Source organism: Eretmochelys imbricata, chromosome 3 (assembly GCF_965152235.1).
Source record: "Eretmochelys imbricata isolate rEreImb1 chromosome 3, rEreImb1.hap1, whole genome shotgun sequence".
In the NCBI taxonomy this organism is placed as follows: domain Eukaryota; kingdom Metazoa; phylum Chordata; order Testudines; family Cheloniidae; genus Eretmochelys; species Eretmochelys imbricata.
Genome location: NC_135574.1, coordinates 156192068 through 156214353, shown reverse-complemented (window position 1 = coordinate 156214353; position 22286 = coordinate 156192068). Strand labels below are relative to the sequence as shown.

Below are 22286 nucleotides of genomic sequence, written 5' to 3'. Positions count from 1 at the left end.
GACATTTTCCATTAGCTTTTTTTTTTTTTTTTGGTTGAAAACTCCAATTCATCAAACCCAAAATGTTTCGTGAAACAGGGGCAGGTTCAGCGACTCTCCTGACTTGAAAAATGTTCAGACCAAAGGTTTCAAAATCATCGAAATGTTTCATTTTGACGTTTTAAAAATTAAAACATCCAGTTTTCTGGTTCGAAACAACTTTTCATTTAGAAATTTAAGCTACAGAGACTGAAAAAAAAAAAAAGGTTAAACAAAGAGAAAAAGGTGAAATCAAAATTAAATATGACAAAATGTTTCTATTGACCCCAAATGAAAAAAACAATTTTGGGGGTTGTATTTGTTAGATTTTGACTTTTCGTCTTCATTTGTTATAGGAAAAATGTTGAATGCATCAAAAAAATATTCATGGGATGGGAAAAAAAAATTCCCGACCATCCCTAGAGCAAAGCGCTAACCTCTGGGGTCACTTATTTGGCTTTCTGTTCTGTATTAGTTGGATTCTTACATTAAGGATTTTTCAATCAATTTCAAAAGCTCATCATGCTGAGGAGGTAGAAAAGCTTCCAGCAAAAAAGGTATGCTGTTTGAGGGGAAGGGTGATCTTGGGGTTCAGACACAAGTCTGGGTGTCTGCGTTCTGTGCACTGACTTTGGTCAAGCCACTTAGGGATCAGTCTTGCTCCCATTGTAATGCTTGAGAGTTTTGCCATTGACTTAATCAGGAGCAGGACTTTGTGACAGGGTCCCCAAGGTGCAACCTGGACCGTGGGTCCGCAAAGCCCTCTGTCCCACCAACCTGGGCTGCCTCTCACACTGTGATGCTGATGCCAAGGTACAAGCCTCTGATAGGCACTGCACTTACACAGCCATCCACAGGCAGGGACATGCCCAACTGAGTTACATGAATGATCTCCCAGCCTCTCATGAACTATCAATGGAGAAGCTCCAGCCAATTCCCTTCAGCTCCAGCCTTATGCCCCAGAACTGTACCGTCTTGCCCTGATCAGAAGCCTGGCCAGTGTAAATGCATGAATTTGTTTGCCGCACCGACAAAAGGGTAGTGCATGTGCAACAGCCCCTGTTAACATGAGCTGAGATTTCCTAAGCACTTCAACCAAAACACACTGTTTCAGGTAAAATATAAAACAGACTTCTTAACTACAGAAAGACAGATTTTAAGTTGTTATAAGTAGCAGGCATAGAGATCAAAACTGGTTATCTAAGAAACAAAAATAAATTCTCAGTCTACTTCTAACTTAGACTATGGAAGATTTGAATCAAACAGTCCCACTTTAACAGATGGCACAGTCAGCTTACAGTTCCTCAGTACACAGACTGGACCCCCTTACAGCCTGGGACCAGTCTCCCTAGTTCCAAGTCTTTTCTTTCCAGATGATTTTCCAGGTGTTGAGATGGGGAGGTGAAGAAGCCAAGTGATCTCACTGCCTCTCTTTTTATACCTTCTTCCAGCTGCTAGAAAGATCCTAGCTGTGAGGTGGGGTCAGGCAGCTCCATTGTGTATGTGCCTTCTCTGAGAAGTCTCTGGGATAGTTGATTCTTCTTGATGGGCCATTAATGCTGTCTGTGCCCTCCTTTGTTGCAACTTAAAGGCTGGCTGTGGGAATCTCCCAATCTCACAGCATATTTCAGTAGCATATTTAGCAATACTTCATAACTTCACATACAATGATAGTACGTACAATCCAACAGGATATTATGTTCAACAAATCAAGACTTTCAAAATGATCCTCACAAGGTATACTTTGTACAAAATATATCATAATTATATGGCAGTGGTGAATATGGGGGTTCCAAGGTGCTCCTTTGAGGTACAGAGTGTCACAGTCTTCAATATCTTGTGCCTCCGTTTCTCCATCTACCATATGGGAATAACAATATTTACTGACCTGACATGGGTGTTATGATGCTTAGTTCATCAATGTCCATACAAGTGCTTTGAGATTCTCAGATAGACAATGTCATAGAAATGCCAAGAATTGTCATTCCGATTTATAAAACCTGAATCCCCAATATGGCTGAGCAGCACGACTTTCAGTGCTCAGCTCCTTTGTTCTGTGACTGCACCAGAACATAGCTCCTATTTTTTAGGACTGATTTCTAAAACAAAATCTTCTCCCAGAGTGAGAGAGCAAGCCTGCATGTGCTAAGATGCATTCGTCTGCATGTCTGTGAAAAGCGATTTGATCTGGTGAGGGGAAAAGCTTGAAGTTTGAGCTATAATTGGAGTTTGGGATTTTTGAAAAGAAAAGGGAAGATAAGAGACCAGTCAAAGCTGTCAGAATCTCATCCTCCTGTAGATATTTTTGTCCCTAACTGTTTGTATAATCTCTTTTCCTATAACAAGAAGATAATTAAATCACTAGTACCAAATATTTAACATCATTTCATTCTTTAACCCCTTCCCCTCCTTTGACAAAAGCAGTGCTGTATGGTAATTTTGCGGATTTATATGTAGTGTTTTTCTATATGTTTTAACTGGCTGGCTGGCTTTGTTTTGTCTATTCTTTAAATTTCTTGCTTGTGGCTTAACTTCTAAAATTCAATAAAAAGAATTGAAAGGAGGTGGTGGGGGAATAAATTGATGAATTTGTAAAAGAAAGATGGAGTTTTGTACTCAGCTAGAGATTCTTGAGCCAAGTTTGGTGTAAAACCCACCCACACCCTATGCAGTCCGGGTTTCTTTGTGAGAGAATTTAGAGCTAGTGAAAGATGCTGGCTTGACAGCCTTGGAGACTAAGTCCTCTGTTCATAATAGGGGAAGTATAAGCTTCCCCACACACCACCCTGGTAGTGTATCCTCAACTTTGTCCTCCAGGGATGAGAGTGTCTGAGCGGATGCTTCCATTCAATCCTTAGCCTTTCTGATAAGACAGCCAACAAGTTATCTAGAGGGTTGCTTTTGTGATATGGACACCGGTCCACAAGAAACTGGATTGACACCAGGAGTTCCAGCCAGTGAACACAGCTAAGAATTTGGCCATCCCCTTGACTTGTCTGTCCTGTGGATCAGTAGAGGACTCCAGACCTCAGTGGCAAACCAGCTTCCTCACATCTTTGCCCATAAGACAGGTTTTTCCACCACCCTGCTACTGAGCTGGCTTCTGAGGAGAAGCTACACCAGGTCAAAAGTCATGAGTTGTTTTGTTCCTTGTTCTCAGGATCCAACCCGCGTGGTCAGTCCAGTTATCGACATCATCAACTTGGACACTTTTGCCTATGTGGCTGCTTCCTCGGACCTGAGAGGAGGTGAGTGTGTATTGTGCTCACTCCCTGTTGGGTGATGCTGATCTGTGAGGTACTATGCTCAGCAGACACTGGCAGAGGGAAGTGGCTGACTCAGTGTGAAGGAGGCACTGAGTCGGAGCTCCCTACTGTAAGGATTATTTATAACGCTCTGTATACACAGCTGTTTTCTGCAAGCACACTAAAAATACCCTGTTTCCCCCTCTATCAGTTTGCTAGGCTAGACTGGCCCTTCATACCACTGACTTGAGGGAATGGAATTCCTTACTAGGGTGCAGTGGCCATGCGGGGGAAGTATCCCATCTAAGCTAACCCCTAGCAGCAGAGAAAACCAGGTGTCATGGAACGGGAGGGATATAGAGGGATAGTATTGCCATACATATCTCCACAGCTATAAGTGGGTTGTTAGCTGAAGTCCCCTTCTGAGCTTTGCACATTTCTGGTCGCCTGATTTCCCCATTGTGTCACTCCAGAGATATGCCAGTGTAAAACCAAAGTGACACAGTGAAGAATCAGGCCCTGAAATATGACTTCCCTCTGCTAAATGGCAAGATGACTCTTCCCTCCCTGGAGAATGCTGTTCTCTGATTACTCTGAGAGAGAGAGTGGCTCCTCTCCTTGTTTCTTGTGTAGCACGCACCCCTGGAGTTTTTTACTCATGTCCTTGGATTTCTCTAGAAAGTGCCAGCTAATGCTCTGTGCAGAGACTATCAGCCAAGCTTGGTTGTCTGGTGGTTTTAACACAGAGGCAAATGGAATCTATTATGAGACTAACGACAGATTAACAGGTTTGTGCCAGAGGAGACATGGCCCATACTGAAGTCCAGTCTCTATAGCCTCTGCAGAAAGGGTAACTGGGCTAGATGAACCATGAATGTGTTCTGGTATGGCAATTTATACAGTTCTATAAACAGAACCAAAGCCATTCTTCAAGTTCAGACAGGCTTGGCTCATTGCCTCTTTGCTACAATCTTTGATCCTTCTTCTCAAGATGGGGGCCCAGCGGATGAGGCAGTCTCTAGTTTCGACCTCAGTGCAAACTTGCTGGTTCTCTGAGATTCCTGTCTCTGTGCCCCTTTGTGCTCTGCACCTCTCTGTCTAGAAGCCCCAGAACATGCGACATTTCCTACATGCTTAGAGAATGGACCAGGCTGTGCAGCAAAGGAGGCTTTTGTTTGAGGGCCCCTGTTTCACTTGTTGCAGAGTTGAAAGGTGGGTAGTGAATGAGGCAGGGGACTGCAGAAAGGGAGGGGAGAGTCTCGGGGTTTAGGCAGTTGAATGCCTCTAGGAGAATTGGGTTCTATGCCTGCCACAGAGTTCCTGTGTGATGCTGCAACAGGCACTTAAAGTAGACTTTTCAGAGATGGTCACTACTTGTGTGTTCCTCAATTTTTGGCGCCTGTTTTCATCTGCAGGTGTGTTGAGCACTCACAAATGCAACTGAAGTCGATAGGAGTTGCGCTTTGAACATTCAAAACACTGCGTAATGCTGAGTACTCTGAAAAATCAGGCCCTACGTCTCTCAAACAGGGCACCCAGAGTTAATGTACACTTTGGACCTTAATGCCTCCATTCCTCAGTTTCCCATCCGTAAAATGAGGATAGTGTCACCCCATCATCCTGTAGGGGGGTTGTGAAGGTAAATTTGCCAATGCTTGTGAACCCTCAGGTATTACAGTGATGAGCACAACAGAAAAGCCCATGAGGAAATAAATAAATAAATAAATAAGGCCATGGGCCCATATGTTGAACGATGGTGGTAAAATGAAATATTATATTGCTGATCATCAACTGAGCCCTGTCCGTTCTGTTCACTGAATGAGGCAGGGCTCCTGTGAAAACGATAGTGTGTGCTCACGTAAGTTAAAGACTGTATCCTAATGCATACGCACAAGGGTGCTGAATTAAGGCTTTACAGGCCACCTTTGTTCTGGCACTTTCTGACTTTTTTGAGTGCTGGACATTGCAACTGTAGCTCTCCTTTCATGTAGTTTTTTGTTTGTAATATTTAAATGTGTTAGACACTGGAATCGTCTCCTCAGAGAACTGGCTGCAGACCCATTATCTGGGTCATTTAAAATGGAAGAATCAGAAACAATTTTGTGCTGGCTAGGGGATGGGTTTGGTGACCTCCTGGTTTATGTCCATCTCCAATTTCGCCATGGTCCTTCTATACTTTGTTTTTAGGGTTTGACTGGAGTCTACATTTCAAATGGGAGCAGCTTTCCCCAGAGCAGAAAGCCAAACGAATTGACCCTACAGAACCCATTAAGTAAGTAGCAAGGCAGCAGAGGGGGGAAAACTGGGGTGTATGGAGGGCTTTCTTCTGTGGAAGTTGGTGCCAGCCAGACTGTGTCCAGGGCCTTGTCTGATTTTCCCCTTTTCACTTGCAGGGAAATTTGCACACTAAGGACTAGACTCAAAGCCCACTGAAGTCTACGGGAGTCTTTCCGTTGACTTCACCGGCTATGGATCTGACCCTGACTGGAGATATTGCCCAATTCTGTAGATACAGCACATGGTTCTATTTAGCTGGTCCAGAAGGAAATCTAAGTACCTAATTAGGGACCTGGTTTAACACATATGGCACCATGGAGGAGACGGATAGGTACTCCCACCCGTCCCATAACAGTCCTGAGTCTCATGGGTCTGTCCTGAGTTCCAGTTTACTTTGGGTTTTACAACTCAGGGTGACAATTATTATTATTATTGTAATAAGGTAGTGCCTAAGGGCTCCAAATGATTCCCCCACCCCAAAAGGCTAAGTAAAAATAGGTGAAGGCTCCTAGTTCTTCCAGCCTGTGAACGAGACCCTTCTTCCCCCAACAAAGACTCTTACTTTACTTCTCACAACTCATATTTTACCCAAGAACAAGAGGAATCCCTGAAAAAGGGTGAAACCCTTGATGAAAGCAAGTGATCCAGATCATGCATTCCCAACCAGCCTTGCCCTTCTAAGCTGCCTAAGGGGCGGACAGCAAGTCTGAAGGTAATAGGAAGTGAGTGATGAATCTCAGGAGAGTTAATCAAATCAGGAAGAGAAAAAAATCTGACCTCATCCCTTGGGTTGGAGGGAGTGCCTCACCTTATTCACCCCTTGTTGCTGGCTAAGGTATGATGTTGGCTGGTATTTTGTCCGGTCCTTGAACAGAAATATCGTTGTTGTGACATGAAGCATGGAACAGGGAATGTGGTGGTGAAAGCTCAGAGCTCCAGAAATGATGCAGAGGACACACATCATGGGGAACCAAATCTTGCTGCTTCTTGTCCTGGTTCTTGTAATGAGCTCATGTTCATCTCCCGGTGCCCCATCTCATTTTCGTGATTGTCCTGCCTGCAAAAACAATTGGAGCCCCCTCGCGGTGCAGAGAGATCATGAGACCCGAGACAAATCCAATGCATTTTAATTATACATGTTTGCAGGATGTGGCACAGGCTCGTAGGCATGGGGCCTGCCCCATCGAATGGGTGATACTCCTAAAATGATCCTCCTCTCTCTCTCTCCAACCCCTCCACATGACTTCTCTTTGATAACCTCAGCTCATCCAGAAGGCAAAAAGTAGCCCTGTTTGGAAATAAAGATCAAACCGGGGTTCTCAAACTTTTTTTGCTGAGAACCCCTTTGAAAATATTTCAGACTGTGACGACCCCCCCCTAAAAAGGGGCAAACTGCCCCCCACCATGCCACCCTTACTTCTGCGCTGCTTCTGGTGACTGTGGTGGTGCCTTCAGAGCTGGGCATCCAGCCAGCAGCCACCGATCTCGTGATCCCCCTGCAATAGTCTTGTGACCTCCTTTTGGGTCGGGACCCCTAGTTTGAGAAATTCTAGATCAAACTCACAGTGATGGCTTTTAAAAATCCCCTGTTGAATAGGCACAGGCTTCCTCTCCCTGTTACAGTGGTGTTCCTAATAAGATCTCTCCTGGCACAAAGGCCATTTAGGTCATGCCATGTAAATAACCCCCAAGTGCTAAGTGCATTTTTGGTTATGAAGCGTACAATAAGGGCTGTGAACTCTGGGCTCATAGGAGTTGTGTTAATGTGTGCATTAACCTGTTTTTAAGTGCCGGGCAGTTTATGATCGACAGAAAAATACCAAGCCAGCCAGTTAAATGGCTCTGCCATGTTGAGACATGTGTCCTTGTTTCGGGATGATAGGAAGATTCACAGATATATCGCTCTGAAAGCAGAATAGGAAGAGAAAGGAGGTGGCTTACTGTGCATCTCAGGTTCTACTCCAGTGTTTGAGTAAGGGCTTGTCCCCTCTTCCCTTTGTATCTCTGCAGGACTCCAATCATTGCAGGGGGGCTCTTTGTGATCGACAAAACCTGGTTCAACCACCTGGGGAAGTACGACACTGCCATGGACATCTGGGGTGGGGAGAACTTTGGTGAGTCTCTGTTGTTGCAGGGACGTGGGGATCTTCATCCTTCCAAGAGATGGGGCTGGCTCTTCCTTTCAAGCATGGCTGGTGGGTATCATAGGCCAGGGGAGGCTAAGCATCCCGAAACAGCCAGGCATGGCCCCACCCACGCTCCACCCCGAGGCCCCCTTCTACATCCCAGTCTTCCCTCATGGTCCCAGACCAGGCTGCTCCTCTTCCTGCCCTTGCTTAGCCTCTCCCCCCGAAGAGGGCTGGGGCTAGGGAGAGCTGGCTGGTGGCCTAGGACTCGGGGCACCTAGGGCGGGTGCTCGGACCGGCTGGCTGGGCTGGGACCGGCTGGTGCTCCGGGGCTGGGGCCACCTGGGGTTGGGGCGGGCCGGCACTCCAGAGTTGGGGCGGGGCTCTCCCAGCTGTAGTGAGGGGCTCTGGGCTCTGGTGGGGGAGGAGGGCAGAAGGGCCAAGGTAGAGGTGGGGCCTCTAACGGAAGGGGTGGGGCTGGGGGCTAGCTTCCCTGAATGGAGGTAGGGGGGTTCCATGCACCACGCATGCTCTCAAGTAATGTCTGACTAATACTGGGTTCACTCTAAATGCTCTGAATGGTTTCCCCTAGTTATTTTCATCTGTATCCTGTGCAAGTATGGGAGCGTTTCAATGTCTCAAAGTGCTCCAACACTGACAAGGCTGCCATTATTGGTCTATAGTACTCCATCTCCTCCATGGTGATAGATACAGTGCTGCTAAATACGCTAAACCAAAGAGTCTCAACCTGGTGATTGTGAACATGTTACTGGGGCACTGCCAGTAATCTCCCATTCCCTCTCTTTCTTTCTTTTTTCTTTAAAACATCCAACTATGTTTCTAGCTCTTACGTTCACAGACATCACCTTGAAAATGTGAATGGATGCAGTAATACCTGCCTGAATTTGCAGCATGCCTGAAATATTAGCTCAGGTGTTCTCGAAGGGGCAGGGGGGTTGCAAACAGCTTAGCTACATGGGATCATGATTTGATAACATTTGTAATGTGCAAGCCACATAAAGTGCAGATCAGTAATATGTAGAGAGTGCTTTAAGGAGGCCAGGTTCACAAAGCTGAAAACAATTATGAGCCAAATCAGCTGGGATGAAGAATTTATCAGAAAAATTTAAATGATAATTGGGAATCATTTAAGAACACCTTACTAGAGGCCCCAAAAGCCACAATCAAGGAAGGAGGTTTTACTGGTTAAAAGACCAAACTGATTTAGAGGGGAATGGAAGACATCTGTAAAAAAAATAAAAGAATAATATAGAACAAATTGAAGAAAGGGAAAGTTGACAATAATGAATATAAATCAGAAGCAGGGAAGCCAAGGGATACAAGGATGAATATGTGGCCAGCAGAGTTAAGGACAATAAGGAGATATTTTAAAATATATTAGGAACAAAAAGAATCCTGACAATGGTATTGGTCCACTAATAGATGGAAATGATAGAATGATCAATAATAATGCAGAAAAGGCAGAATCATTCAAAACTATTTCTGTTCTGTATTTGAGGCAAAACAGATGATATAGTTTCATCATATGGTGGTGATCACACACTTTCCATTCCATCAGTGTCTCTGGAGAATGTTACTAGCAGCTACTAAAATGAGACATTTGCAAATCATCAGGTCCAGTTAACTTCTATTCAAGAGTTTTAAAAGAGCTAGCTCAGAAGCTTGCTGGATTGTTAATGTTGATTTTCAAGAAGTCTTGGAGAAATGTGACAGTTTCAGAAGACTGAAAGAAAGCTAATATTGTGCCAATTTTTTAAAAGTGTAAATGGGATGACCTGGGTAGTTATAAGCCTGTCAGCCATCCCAGGCAAGATAATAGAGCAGCTGATACAGGACTTGATTAATAAAGAATTAAAGGAGGGTAATATAATTAATGCAAATCAATGTGTGTTTATGGAAAATGGATCCTGTCAAACTAAATCGGTATTTTTTTTATGAGATTACAAGTTTGGTTGATAAAAGTGGTAATAGTGTTGATGTAATTGACTTGATACTGCACAACATTTTGATTTAAAAATCTAGAACAAAAAAAAATTAACATGGCACACATTAAATGGATTAAAAACTGGCTAACTGATAGGTCTCAAAATATAACTGTAAATGTAAAGATAAACTGTAAATTTATAAACTATAAATCCACAGGGATCAGTTCTTGGCCCAGCACTATTTAACATTTTGAATAATGATCTGGAAAAAGACATTAAATCATGACTGATAAAGTTTGCCAGTGACACAAACATTGTGATAGTGGTAAAATTGAAGAGGACAGGTCACTGATTCAGAGTGATCTGGATCACTTGGGAAACTGGGTGCAAGCAAACAATAATACAGCTAAATGTAAATCTGTATATCTAGGAACAAAGAATCTAGGCCATACTTACAGGGTGGGGGACTCTATCCTGGGAAGCAGCGACTCTGAAAAAGATTAAGGGGTCATGATAGATATTCAGCTGACCATGAGCTCCCAGTGCAATGCCGTGGCCAAAACAGCTAATGCGATCCTGGGATGCATAAATGGGAATCTTGAGTAGGAGCAGAGAGGTTATTTTACCTCTGTGTTTGGCACTGGTGCAGTCACTGCAGGAACACTGGGTCCAGTTCTGTGCTCACAATTCAAAAAGGATGTTAATAAATTGGAGAGTGTTCCCAAGAAGAGCCACAAGAATGAATGAAGGATTAGAAAACATGCTGTATAGTTTTCAGAGTAGCAGCCGTGTTAGTCTGTATCAGCAAAAAGAAAAGGAATACTTGTGGCAACATTAGAGACTAATAAATGTATTTGAGCATAAGCTTTCATGAGCTACAGCTCACTTCATCGGATGCATTCAGTGGAAAATACAGTGGGGAGATTTATATACACAGAGAACACGAAACAATGGGTGTTACCATACACACTGTAAGGAGAGTGATCAGGTAAAGTGAGCTGTTACCAGCAGGAGAGCGGGGGCCGGGGAGGGAAGCGTTGGAGGGAGAGAACCTTCTGTAATGATAATCAAGGTGGGCCATTTCCAGCAGTTAACAAGAACGTGTGAGGAACAGTGTGTGTGTGTGTGGGGAATAAACATGGGGAAATAGTTTTACTTTGTGTAATGACCCATCCTCTCCCAGTCTTTATTCAAGCCTAAGTTAATTGTATCCAGTTTGCAAATTAATTTCAATTCAGCAGTCTCTCGTTGGAGTCTGTTTTTGAAGTTTTTTTGTTGAAGAATTGCCACTTTTGAATTCTTGCTCATTCACCTGCACATCTACCAATGTGATATATTCCATCATGTGCCAGCAATGCCCCTCTGCCATGTACATTGGCCAAACTGGACAGTCGCTACGTAAAAGAATAAATGGACACAAATCAGACGTCAAGAATTATAACATTCAAAAACCAGTTGGAGAACACTTCAATCTCTTTGGTCACTCGATTACAGACCTAAAAGTGGCAACTCTTCAACAAAAAAACTTCAAAAACAGACTCCAATGAGAGACTGCTGAATTGGAATTAATTTGCAAACTGGATACAATTAACTTAGGCTTGAATAGAGACTGGGAGTGGATGGGTCATTACACAAAGTAAAACTATTTCCCCATGTTTAACACCCCCCCTCCCGCCCCGCCACTGTTCCTCAGATGTTCTTGTCAACTGCTGGAAATGGCCCACCTTGATTATCACTACAAAAGGTTTTTTCCTCACCGCTCTCCTGCTGGTAATAGCTCACCTTACCTGATCACTCTCCTTACAGTGTGTATGGTAACACACATTGTTTCATGTTCTCTGTGTATATAAGTCTCCCCACTGTATTTTCCACTGAATGCATCCAATTAAGTGAGCTGTAGCTCACGAAAGCTTATGTTCAAATAAATTTGTTAGTCTCTAAGGTGCCACAAGTACTCCTTTTCTTTTATGCTGTATAGTGATAGAGTCAAGATTCTCAATCTATTTACCTTAAGAAAGAAACGGTAAGGGGTTGCTTTATTACAGGCCATCAGTGTCTACATGGGGCACAAATATTTAATAATGGGCTCTTCAGTCTAGCAGAGCAAGGTAAAACATGGCTGGAAGTTGAAGCTAGACAAATTCAAACTGGAAATAAGAGGTACATTTTTAAACTAATCAATGGAACAATTTACCGAAGATCATGGTGGATTCTCCATCACTGCCAGCTTTTGAATCAAGATGGGAAGTTTTTCTAAAAGTTCTGCTCTAGGAATTATTTTGGGGTAGTTCTCTGGCCTGTGTTATACAGGAGGTCAGACTAGATGATCACAGTGGTCCCTTCGAGTCTTGGAATCTATGAATCTATGAAAAAACAATCATCAGAAGGCTGTGACAACCCTTCCATGACTATACTGCTAAATCGGAGAGAGGTTCCCAGCTAGACCTTGGCAAGATGGAAAAGAGGTCCCAACATGAAAAAGGTTGAGCACAACTGCCCTATATAGTTTGATGACAAGTGGATTTCGGGCCCTGTGCTTCTAGTCATCTAAATCCACCTCTTCCCGCTATGTTAGCACCTGTCCTTTGGGGAGCTCCTAGCTGTGAGCCTTGATGGAGAGGTCAAATAGGTGATATACCATCCCTGTTCACGATATCAGACAGCTAGATCTGGCTGGGCTTGTTTCTGTTTGCAGCTGTAATGATGCTGCAGATCGGATCCGGTAAGCTTGCAGCCATGAGAGAAGAACGAGGCACTTGATGACAGGGAGACAGATCTTAAGCTGGTTTTAATACTTCAGTACCTCTGGGGAGTGTGGCTAGCAACAAAAAAAGAATCCTGTCTTAACAGATGTAGCAACGCTGTCAGGGATCCATAGGAACAGATGCTTGTGTTTTGTAATAATCCCATCCATTGTTTAGAGCTATTGTTGTCTTCCATACACTATTTCTCTAAAGTATTTTATTTCTTTCTTGCAATGTAAAGTGTCTGTGTGAGAGAGAGAATTTCTTGCCAGTGGTCTGACTTGCAGCATCTGCTCTTTCTTGCACTGCTGTCTGAAAAAATTAATCACAAAAAGCCGCAGTGAGCCCCTTTCTCCCTCTTGGATTAATCATCTAAAACATGTCTTTGCAAAGAAAACGAAACATAAATGTAGGACGTGCCATGCTGGATCAGATGTGTGGTCCATCTAGTCTGGTGTCCTCATTCCAGGAAGGGACCAAAATGGACTATTATGGAATAACCTGCCTGTAGGAGAAGTTTCTTCCCAACCCATCAGTTAACAGTTGGCTCATGCCCTGAAGCATGAGGGTTTACACCCCTTATACATTGTTCTAACCTATGTTATGTTGCCGGCTGTTTTCATTATCAACAACGTTCCCTTTGAGGCTGGTCCTGATAACGTCTTGTTCTTATCTTCCCAGTATCAGAGGGCAGCCATGGTCATGGAGCCCCCAGGCAGTATTTAACCAAGGTGCAAACTGTAACAGACCCAAGTTTTGCTAGCCATGGGGCTTGCCCATCTCACTGCTAGATTAAGCCAGACAAGAGTTGCAGGGGTACCATGAAGTGCAAAAACAAGTGACATTGGCCAAGCTTGGATTATGATCATGGAGGGTGGAGGAGACACTCTTTATGGAAGGCCCTGGACTGGCAGGAGACCTGGGTTTGGTTCCCAGTTCTACCACTAACCTGCAGCGTGACCTTGGACTACAAGCCACTTCATCTCGCTGGGCCTCCTGTCAACTCTTTGTGGCAGGGAATGTTTCTGACTGTGTGTATATACAGGGCCTAGCACACAGGGGCCCTGGTCTCGGGTGCAGCTTCTGGGCACTGGTATAATAGCAGCAATAATTGTCCTTTTGTATTCTCCATCAGCAGAGTTCATGAGGGTAGGCAGGGTGGAAACCCCACTTGGACCACAGTGAGTCTCACTGGCCCAGAGAGGGAAAGTTGGCTTCTCCCTACAGCAATGGTGGTGTGTCTGACCCTTCGTAACAGGCAGCGACTGCTCAGTCAGCAAGCTGGGAGCACTCAGACACGAGGTAGCTGAGAAGCAAGACGACAGCTTGTGTGTAAAAGGGAAAGCAATACGACACAAAATGGACCAAACAGATTAACGTAGTGACACCAAAGCGGTGAACTTGTGCCTCCAGCTATGTGAGGTTAGCTCCTGCTCGCACCTCTGCACAGCCCCACTGAGGGAGGTCAGAGCATGCCCCTCAGAGTCCTAGTCACAGCGCTGCTCACCTTCCAGCTGTGACAGAAAAGAATCTCCCCTGCTCCAAGCATTCATGGGGCCAGAGTCTGATCTCACTTGCGCCAGAGCAACTCCACTGGTTTCAGGGTAAGTGACTGGGAAATCAGGATCTTGTGGTGCATTTTGCAGGACTGGAATGACTGACTGTTCCTTTCATTATGTTTTCAGTGAAATACAATTCAGCCCTTTGGTGATTTACTCTTCTTCCTAATTAGATGGAGCCCTTGGAATACGATGTAGCACTGGAGCCGTGGTTTATTTCAGCATTAACAACTGAGCTCCGCTGCTTTGTGGCAGTGCGATTGACAGCCACAGGGGACTGCCAGACTCCATCGAAAACAAAAGCAAGTTGGAATCTGCATTCAGATTAGAGGGAGGCCTTTGGGGACGTTGTCAGTGCCCAAACTGGTTTGAAACTTTGTTCCTGAGCTTTTTGTCAGTGAATGTACTGCTGCTGATGCCAGGCTGCCAAGTGTCAGCCTGCAGATTGAAGGTGCTTCATCCCACTACGGCATGGGCAAGCCTCCAGCACACCTCAAACCTGACCTGCAGGGACCATGGCTAGGACTGTGGCTGGGGTGGTTAGTCCCCCTGGCCGTTCACTTTCTTTGCCGAGAGTGCCAGCAGAGATGCTAAATGGGGTGTGGACCCTTAGCTGGTAATATTACGGTGAGACCCGCCACATATTTCACGTAGACCACTGAACATCCTTTGGATAGTGGTAACATCCATTGAGTACCAACCCTGAATGGATTCAGGCTAGAGACCTAGCAAAGAACAGTTTGGTAGCCCATTAGCAATCCCTTCCACCACCCAGTCCACCCTCTGCTTTGCTGTCTCCGTTTGTCTGCTGTCTTTCCCTCTCTGCAGATGTTGCAGTTCCTCTTGTCAAGCCTTGGTACCATGTGCCATGTAACTCAGGTGTGCATTGTAGTAGCCGTGTCAAGCGGGTGGCAAACGGTGACAGGAAGAATAGGATGGAGTCGTGGTACAAGCAGAAGAGTGTTCCCCTGACAGGACAGAGCCCTGCATGGCCAAGCTGGGGATACTTTAGAGTCTGATACTTTCTGTTACACACCAGCTTCCTGAAATGTGTTTAACAGAACATGGATGGATTTTAGCAGTAACAGAGGCAAAAATAACAATGCACCAGGGATTGGCTTTAAACTCCAGAAATGGTTTGTGGGTAAGGGCCAGGTCCAGGCACCAGGGCGTCTGGCTTCTATTCCTGGCTCAGTGTGACTTGGACCCATGCTTTAACCTTGCAGGGCCTCAGTTTTACCATCTGCTAAATGAGCATAAAACCACCTCCCTCTGGGGGGGTTGTGAGGATTACTTACTACAGTAGCACACTCAGATCCTTGGAGGGAAGGAGATATAGATAGGGTCAAATATTATTTCCATACCCAGTAAGCTGGGAAGAAATTAAGGCTTTGAATTGCCCCTGCTAGGATTAGACCCGATGTCTGCAAGGCTGCTAGATGTTTGGAAGTTGCCGCTTCACTTACAGAGCGTCTCCTGCAGCTTGAGTACTGTGCTTTCAGGCTGATTTCCAGTGCATTGAAATCACATCATCCTTCCTCTTCATTGTGACTGAAGACACAAGCAAGCAGGGGGTTGAAATATACAGCCCCCCTTCTCTCTAAACCCTTCAGAGAGCCATAGTCCCTAGCGGGCTAAACAGAAAGGGGGAGGAAGAGGGATGAATGGTGCAGCATCCACAAGTCTGTTCCCAGCTGCTTGGGCTAACTGTGCATTCATCAGTGCCCCCTTTTGACGGCAGCGATACTCAGGGACCATACAGCACGGGACACAGGGACTGATGAAGAACAGCACCCGGCTGTGAAGAGAGCTGAATGTAACAACTTAGAGCCTCCAAACCCCTCGCTAATCTCATTTCCTTTCTGTTGCGATTAAGGTGGCTCCCAATATAGCACTAAGACACGGCACAAGGGCATGTTTTCTTGGCCCATTAATACCCGCCCTTGGGGGAATTGTGAGGTTCCCCTTCTTGCTGGTGCCTTCTACGCAATAAATGCTGCAGCAAAAGGGAAAAGGGGGGGGGAGTGGCAGCAGGGAGGGGACCTCTGAAAGGAGGGACTCGCATCTGTTCTCCTTGCTGTGCTTCCTCTCCCGACCTCTGGCAGCACCTCCTGCTGGGGCCTTGTCGTTAGAGCGGGGCTCAAGCCGTGAAATTTGGATCCAGATGTCAAGCATCCCAAAGTCAAGAAGGCTTTGCAGCTAGCTTGGTTTCTCCTGTGTTTTCCCAGAGAGACGCCGCAGTGTGTGGTGAGGGCTGGGAACAGCTGTGTCTGAACACCCCCCAAAGCAGTGCATATGCGGCTCGTTGCTGTCACATGAGTGCTATGATTATGACTGGCTGTTTTGCGCTACCTGATACTATTATCACCATGCTTAAAGGGATACTCACCCAATTCCCCTCCCCCTCCCCCAAATTTGGGTTTTATATATTAAAAAATACCTTTTACAAAACCTGACTGACAGATACGCTTCCATGAATTAAAACAAAAATTGCACAGTAATCATCCCAGTGCCAAGGGAGAGGGCATACAGGAGGAGTCCCTCCTTTCAGGGAACTCAACCCTCAAAGAGAGAGAAAGAGGGAAAGCCTTGTCTAATGATCTGAGACCCAGGGACATCTCGAGATCTGGTGCTGGCTCTGTCACTGACTTTCTGTGTGGCCTTGGAGAAGTCACCTAACCTCTGTGCCTCAGTTTACCCCCATCAGGTATTAACAAGCTGAGCATTCTGAGGAGAGCAGCAGAAATTACTAGGGAAAATGTTAAGCGCCAAAGATTGTTCTGAGAGCTTGATCACCCCACGCCAAAGGTGGGGACATAACACTCCACATATATTTGCAGGGTGTTCACAGGGCGAGCAAAGAATCATTACAGTGATGCATGAGGTGTAACTAAGAGTAATGGGGTGGAATTAAGAAAGCTGAATGTCAGGTCAGACCTCCTGACAGTGAGATGTATTAAGCTGAGGAACAGTCTCCTAAGCAAAGAGGTGGAAGAGCCATCTCTTAGGACTTTTAAAACTAGGCCAGTTGGGGGACATTTCAAAGGTACAAATGGCTGATAGGTGCTGAACTCCCACTGACTCTATGGGAGTTAGGCATATAATCACCACCTGTGCCTTAAAAATCTCCCCCATTGTTATTGGTGGTTATTTGTATTGAAGTAGCAACTGAGCACCATCAGTGTGCTAACACTGGAAAATGAAGTGTAAGGAACAATCCTGCATGGGCAGGGCAATGGACTGGATGATCTAATGGGTGTCTTTCATGCCCAATTTCTGTGATTCAACAGTAAAATGGGGCAAACAGTACTTTCCTGTCTTCCAGGGGAGGAGCGAGTCAATGTTTGTAAAGCTTGATGAGTGCTAAATATTGCACTGCAATTTCAAAAATCACCATCATTATCCAGAATACAAGAAACTGTGAAACTAGTCTCTTCGTATTTTCTCTCTGTTTCCCAACGGGTGTGCGAATCCCTATTCTGTCGAAAGGTGATGATGCATAGATTTTAAGGCCAGAAGGGATCATTAGATCATCTAGTCTCACCTCCTGCATAACACAGCCATAGAATTTCACCCAGTTCTCCAGTATTGAATCCTTGATCCACAGGGGATATAAAAGCTTCCAAAAAGGCCCACCCAGATGTTCAGAAACTGGCTGTGGGCAATTTGGACTAAATTCCCTGACACCAGCGGCGTTGTTTTCCAGGTTGATCCTGCAGAGAGCTGCGCAGGCAAATGTATGTTTGAGTGACCTTGTTGTACATGTGCACGCAGCATAGGCACCGAGGGCCCCATCTTACAAGATGCTGAGCACTTCCTGGGATGTGTCAAACACCCTCAGCTCCCATTGATTCCAGTAGGAGCTGAAGGGTGCTCAGGACCTTTTATGATCAGCTCAGTGCTTTGCAGGATCAGGCCCTGATTCATAAAAACGTGGGCCTTCTAAAGGCACGTTGCAATTCAGACCCTTTCTTGGTGAGCCCGCGTGGAGGGACGGGGCTCTGAGTCAGAAGTAATTACAAGAGGAACAAACAGCAAGCTGCATCCGTGATGTAAGCTGTGCTGCATGTCTTGCTCTTCCCATTGTGCTATTAGCTGGTTTCAAGTGGGCTAACTTCAAACAGAGACTAAGTAGCTTTGAAATGCACTTTTAAGAAAGCTGAGCCTAGGAAAGCCCCTCCAATAATGGATTTACCTGGCTTTGGTGTGGCCGCGGGTGAAGTGAGAAAGAAAACCAGGATCCACCCTGCTCCAGGAGTCAGGAGATAAAAGATTGAAGCTGATTCTCTTGCAGAAATCTCCTTCCGTGTGTGGATGTGCGGAGGGAGCCTGGAAATTATCCCCTGCAGCCGGGTTGGACATGTGTTCCGGAAGAAACACCCCTATGTCTTTCCAGAGGGAAATGCCAACACCTATATAAAGTAGGTATTGCGCTCTGGCTGCCTTCATGTACTGCTAAATGATTTGTTCCTATGTGAAAAGGAATTGGGTGTTGCTGGGAGAGCACAGCCCACATCAGTAACGGATGAAGGGGGAAAGATTGGAAGTGTCAGCATTTCAGCAGTCTCCCAGCCCAAAGCAGACATAAACCCAGTGCATTTGGTAGCTGGGGTATTGTCAATAGAGCCATTCAAAAGTGGATTGGAAAACTGTTCTGGGGAATTGTGTATGTAGGCTATAGCAAGGCATCGAGGGCTGGGACCTGATGAGGCCTGTGTTGCCTTGTAGCCCTAACCTCTAGTATTTCAAGATGTGAATTTGATTGGAGTGTGGACTCTGGTAGCCCAATACTCCTGTCTCCCTTCAGGGCTCCCAAAAGAAACCCAGTACAAAGATATTAAAAAAAAAATTCACATGTCTAGGTTTTTTTCCAGGGATTAATTCCTTCCATGCAGCCTCTTTGCCACTCCTTTCTGTACCAGTGTCAGTGAAAGACTGCTCAGGTTCCAGAATCATGCACAATTCACATGATGATTGTTGCTTGCTAATTGCCAGAAGTGAGTTTGGTGCTAAACAGGACATAAATCTAAAGTCAGTCCCTGCCCTGAGGAGTTTACAATCCGGTGGTTTTTACAGTGATAGTCTGGACCATTAAATCCTGAGGCCATTACTTGCAGAGGGAGTATTCCTGAAACACAGAGAAGTGAGAGAATAGACATAGAGCAGCAAGAAATATTTGCAAGTAAATTTGAAGCTTCATCAAACTCACCTGGTTCAGGGGTTTGTTATTGGCTCTAAACTCCGCTCAGGGTCATTACAAGATTTCTGAAAGTCTGCAAGCCTTCTGCACACCTCCGAGCTGACATGGAGAACACCTGAGCCATTTTCTGGTCTCACATTGAAGCTGGGGGCGTTAATGGTTTCTACTGAGCTTCACTTTGAGTTTATTCAAATGAGGCAAAGAGGGCAAATGCACATGGCCTGAAATGAAGGAAATATTTGACTAAAACCCCGAGAAGCAAAACAGCCGAATTGTATACAGCCTTTTAGAGACCCCCACCAAGCTGTGAGACCAAGCCCCAAGCAGGCCTGTCGGGAATGTTACCATGAGGAGAATTAGCTGTGCTTCCAAGCACAACAGCTGCAAAGCATCCAGTTATCTTATTACACCAGCCAAGATGAGGAACTTCTCCTCTAAGCTGTTGCCTAGATTGTGTACAGCAATTGCAGGAACAGGGAAGAAGTGGAACCTCCGTGGTAACCAGGAATTAAGGCAAGTGTGGCCTGGGTGGAGCCAAAGTAACACCCCAAATATGTTGGTGATGGGGTGGAGAGACCGGTACAGTCACAGAGTTAGTGGGCTCCCTTGGTAGAATGTTGGAAGTCCCTTTATACGCTTCATAGATTTTCACCTCCACCATTTGTGTTGCCCCTCTAGAAATACCAAGCGCACAGCCGAAGTGTGGATGGATGAGTTCAAACAATACTACTATGCTGCCCGGCCTGCAGCACAAGGGAGACCTTACGGAGAGTAAGTGGTGGTTCTGGCGGCCAGTGGAAGTGCAAAGGTGCCCAGTGTGCCTGATGCAATGAAAAGTTCAAGGTGATGATACAGGGGCATTGTATGCAGCCGTGGAGACGTCACCATGTAGTTTCTGTGGTAACAGTTAATTAAGTGCTAATAATAGGCAGATGCTACATTTAAGGAGATACAGTCCCAGCTCCCAAGCATATATCCAGTTTGTTTAGAAGTAGGGCTGTCGATTAATCGCAGTTAACTCACGCGATTAACTAAAAAAAAATTAATTGCGATTTAAGCTCAGTTTTAATCACACTGTTAAACAGTAAAATAAAATTGTAATTTATTAAATATTCTTGGATGTTTTTCTACATTTTTAAATATATTGATTTCAATTACAACACAGAATACAAAGTATACAGTGCTCACTTTATATTATTTTTATTACAAATATTTGCACTGTAAAATGATAAAAGAAATAGTATTTTTCAAGGCACTTCATAGAATTGAATTGAACATGTGTATTATCATAGAATATCAGGGTTGGAAGGGACCTCAGGAGGTCATCTAGTCCAACCCCCTGCTCAAAGCAGGACCAATCCCCATTTTTTTTTGCCCCAGATCTTTAAATGGACCGCTCAAGGACTTCATACAAGTACTGTAGTACAATCTCTTTATTGTGAAAGTGCAACTTACAAATGTAGATTTTTTTTTTTTTGGTTACATAACTGCACTCAAAAACAAAACCATGTAAAACTTTAGAGTCTACAAGTCCACTCAGTCCTACTTCTTGTTCAGCCAATCGCTAAGAGAAACAAGTTTGGTTATATTTACAAAAGATACTGCTGCCCACTTCTTATTTACAATGTCACCTGAAAGTGGGAACAGGTGTTCTCATGGCACTTTTGTAGCTGGCATTGCAAGGTATTTATGTGTCAGATATGCTAAACATTCGTGTGCCTCTTCATGGTTCAGCCACTATTCCAGAGGACATGCTTCCATGCTGATGATGCTTGTTCAAAAAGTAATGTGTTAATTACTTAGTGACTAATTTGCCTTGGGGGAAATTGTATGTCTCCTACTCTGTTTTACCTGCATTCTGCCGTATATTTCATGTTATAGCAGTCTTGGATGATGACCCAGCACATATTCGTTTTAAGAACACTTTCACTGTAGTTTTGACAAAATGCCAAAAAGGTATCAATGTAAGATTTCTAAAGATAGCTACAGCACTGGAACCAAGGTTTAAGAATCTGAAGTGCCTTCCCAAATCTGATTTGGACGAGGTGTGGAGCATGTTTTCAGAAGTCTTAAAAGAGAAACACTCTGATACAGAAACTACAGAACCCAAACCACCAAAAAAGAAAATCAACCTTCTGCTGGTGGCATCTGACTCAGATAATGAAAATGAACATGAATCAGTCCGCACTGCTTTGGATCATTATCAAGCAGAACCCGTCATCACCATGGACGCATGTACCCTGGAATGGTGGTTGAAGCATGAAGGGACATATGAATCTTTTGCGTATCTGGCACGTAAGGTTACAACAATGCCATGCAAACACCTGTTCTCACTTTCAAGTAACATTGTAAACAAGAAGCGGGCAGTATTATCTCCTGCAAATGTAAACAAACTTGTTTGAACAATTGGCTGAACACGAAGTAGGACTGATTGGACTTGTAGGCTCTAAAGTTTTACATTGTTTTGTTTTTGAATGCAGGGTTTTTTGTACATAATTCTACATTTGTAAGTTCCACTTTCATGATAACGAGATTTCACTACAGTACTTGTATTAGGTGAATTGAAAAATACTATTTCTTTTGTTTTTTACAGTGCAAATATTTGTAATCAAAAATAAATATAAAGTGAGCACCATACACTTTGTATTCTATGTTGTAATTGAAATCAATATATTTGAAAATGTAGAAAAACATCCAAAACTATTTAAATAAATGGTATTCTATTATTGTTTAACAGTGCACAATTCATTTTTTTAATCACTTTTTAATTGACAGCCTATTTAGAAGCTGTTAGGTCATGCCAAGGAGAGGACTGAATTCTTGCTGGGGAATCCACCCCTCCCCCCGAGCGCTCCCAGCCAGATTCCTGCTCTTGACTTCAAGTAGCTCTATTCCTAGAGATGGGCTTTAATGTTGTAGTTTAGAAGTGAAACCAGCAGGCAAGAAAAATAATCGGCATGTTCTGGACCCCGTCTTGGCAGACATGGCTTTATGGAAGCTGAATTACTGCTTTATACTCCACCAGGACATTTATGATTCTGTCCCTTATAATCGTGGCTAGTCAGATATCCTTCTTATTAAAAAAAGGTCTGTATTCACAGGCAGCCTTGCATTCTAATCCCCTAGTTTCACATTCTCCTTGCTTTCACAGAGATTCTCCTTTCAAGCTCA

General features: G+C 44.5%; 1 protein-coding gene across 4 annotated transcripts in view; it reads left to right on the top strand.

The window, feature by feature from the left end:
- GALNT14 (polypeptide N-acetylgalactosaminyltransferase 14) overlaps positions 1 to 22286 on the top strand; it is a 184202-nt gene that overhangs the window by 146114 nt on the left and 15802 nt on the right. For 2 of the 4 annotated variants that reach the window (XM_077813656.1, XM_077813657.1), the window contains exons 7-11: positions 3179 to 3266; positions 5451 to 5535; positions 7551 to 7654; positions 18210 to 18336; positions 19794 to 19886. In XM_077813656.1, coding sequence (XP_077669782.1) covers positions 3179 to 3266; positions 5451 to 5535; positions 7551 to 7654; positions 18210 to 18336; positions 19794 to 19886 — 497 coding nt within the window. Of the gene's footprint in view, positions 1 to 3178; positions 3267 to 5450; positions 5536 to 7550; positions 7736 to 18209; positions 18337 to 19793; positions 19887 to 22286 lie in introns of all 4 variants that reach the window. The other 2 variants (XM_077813655.1, XM_077813658.1) reach the window with 2 other exon arrangements.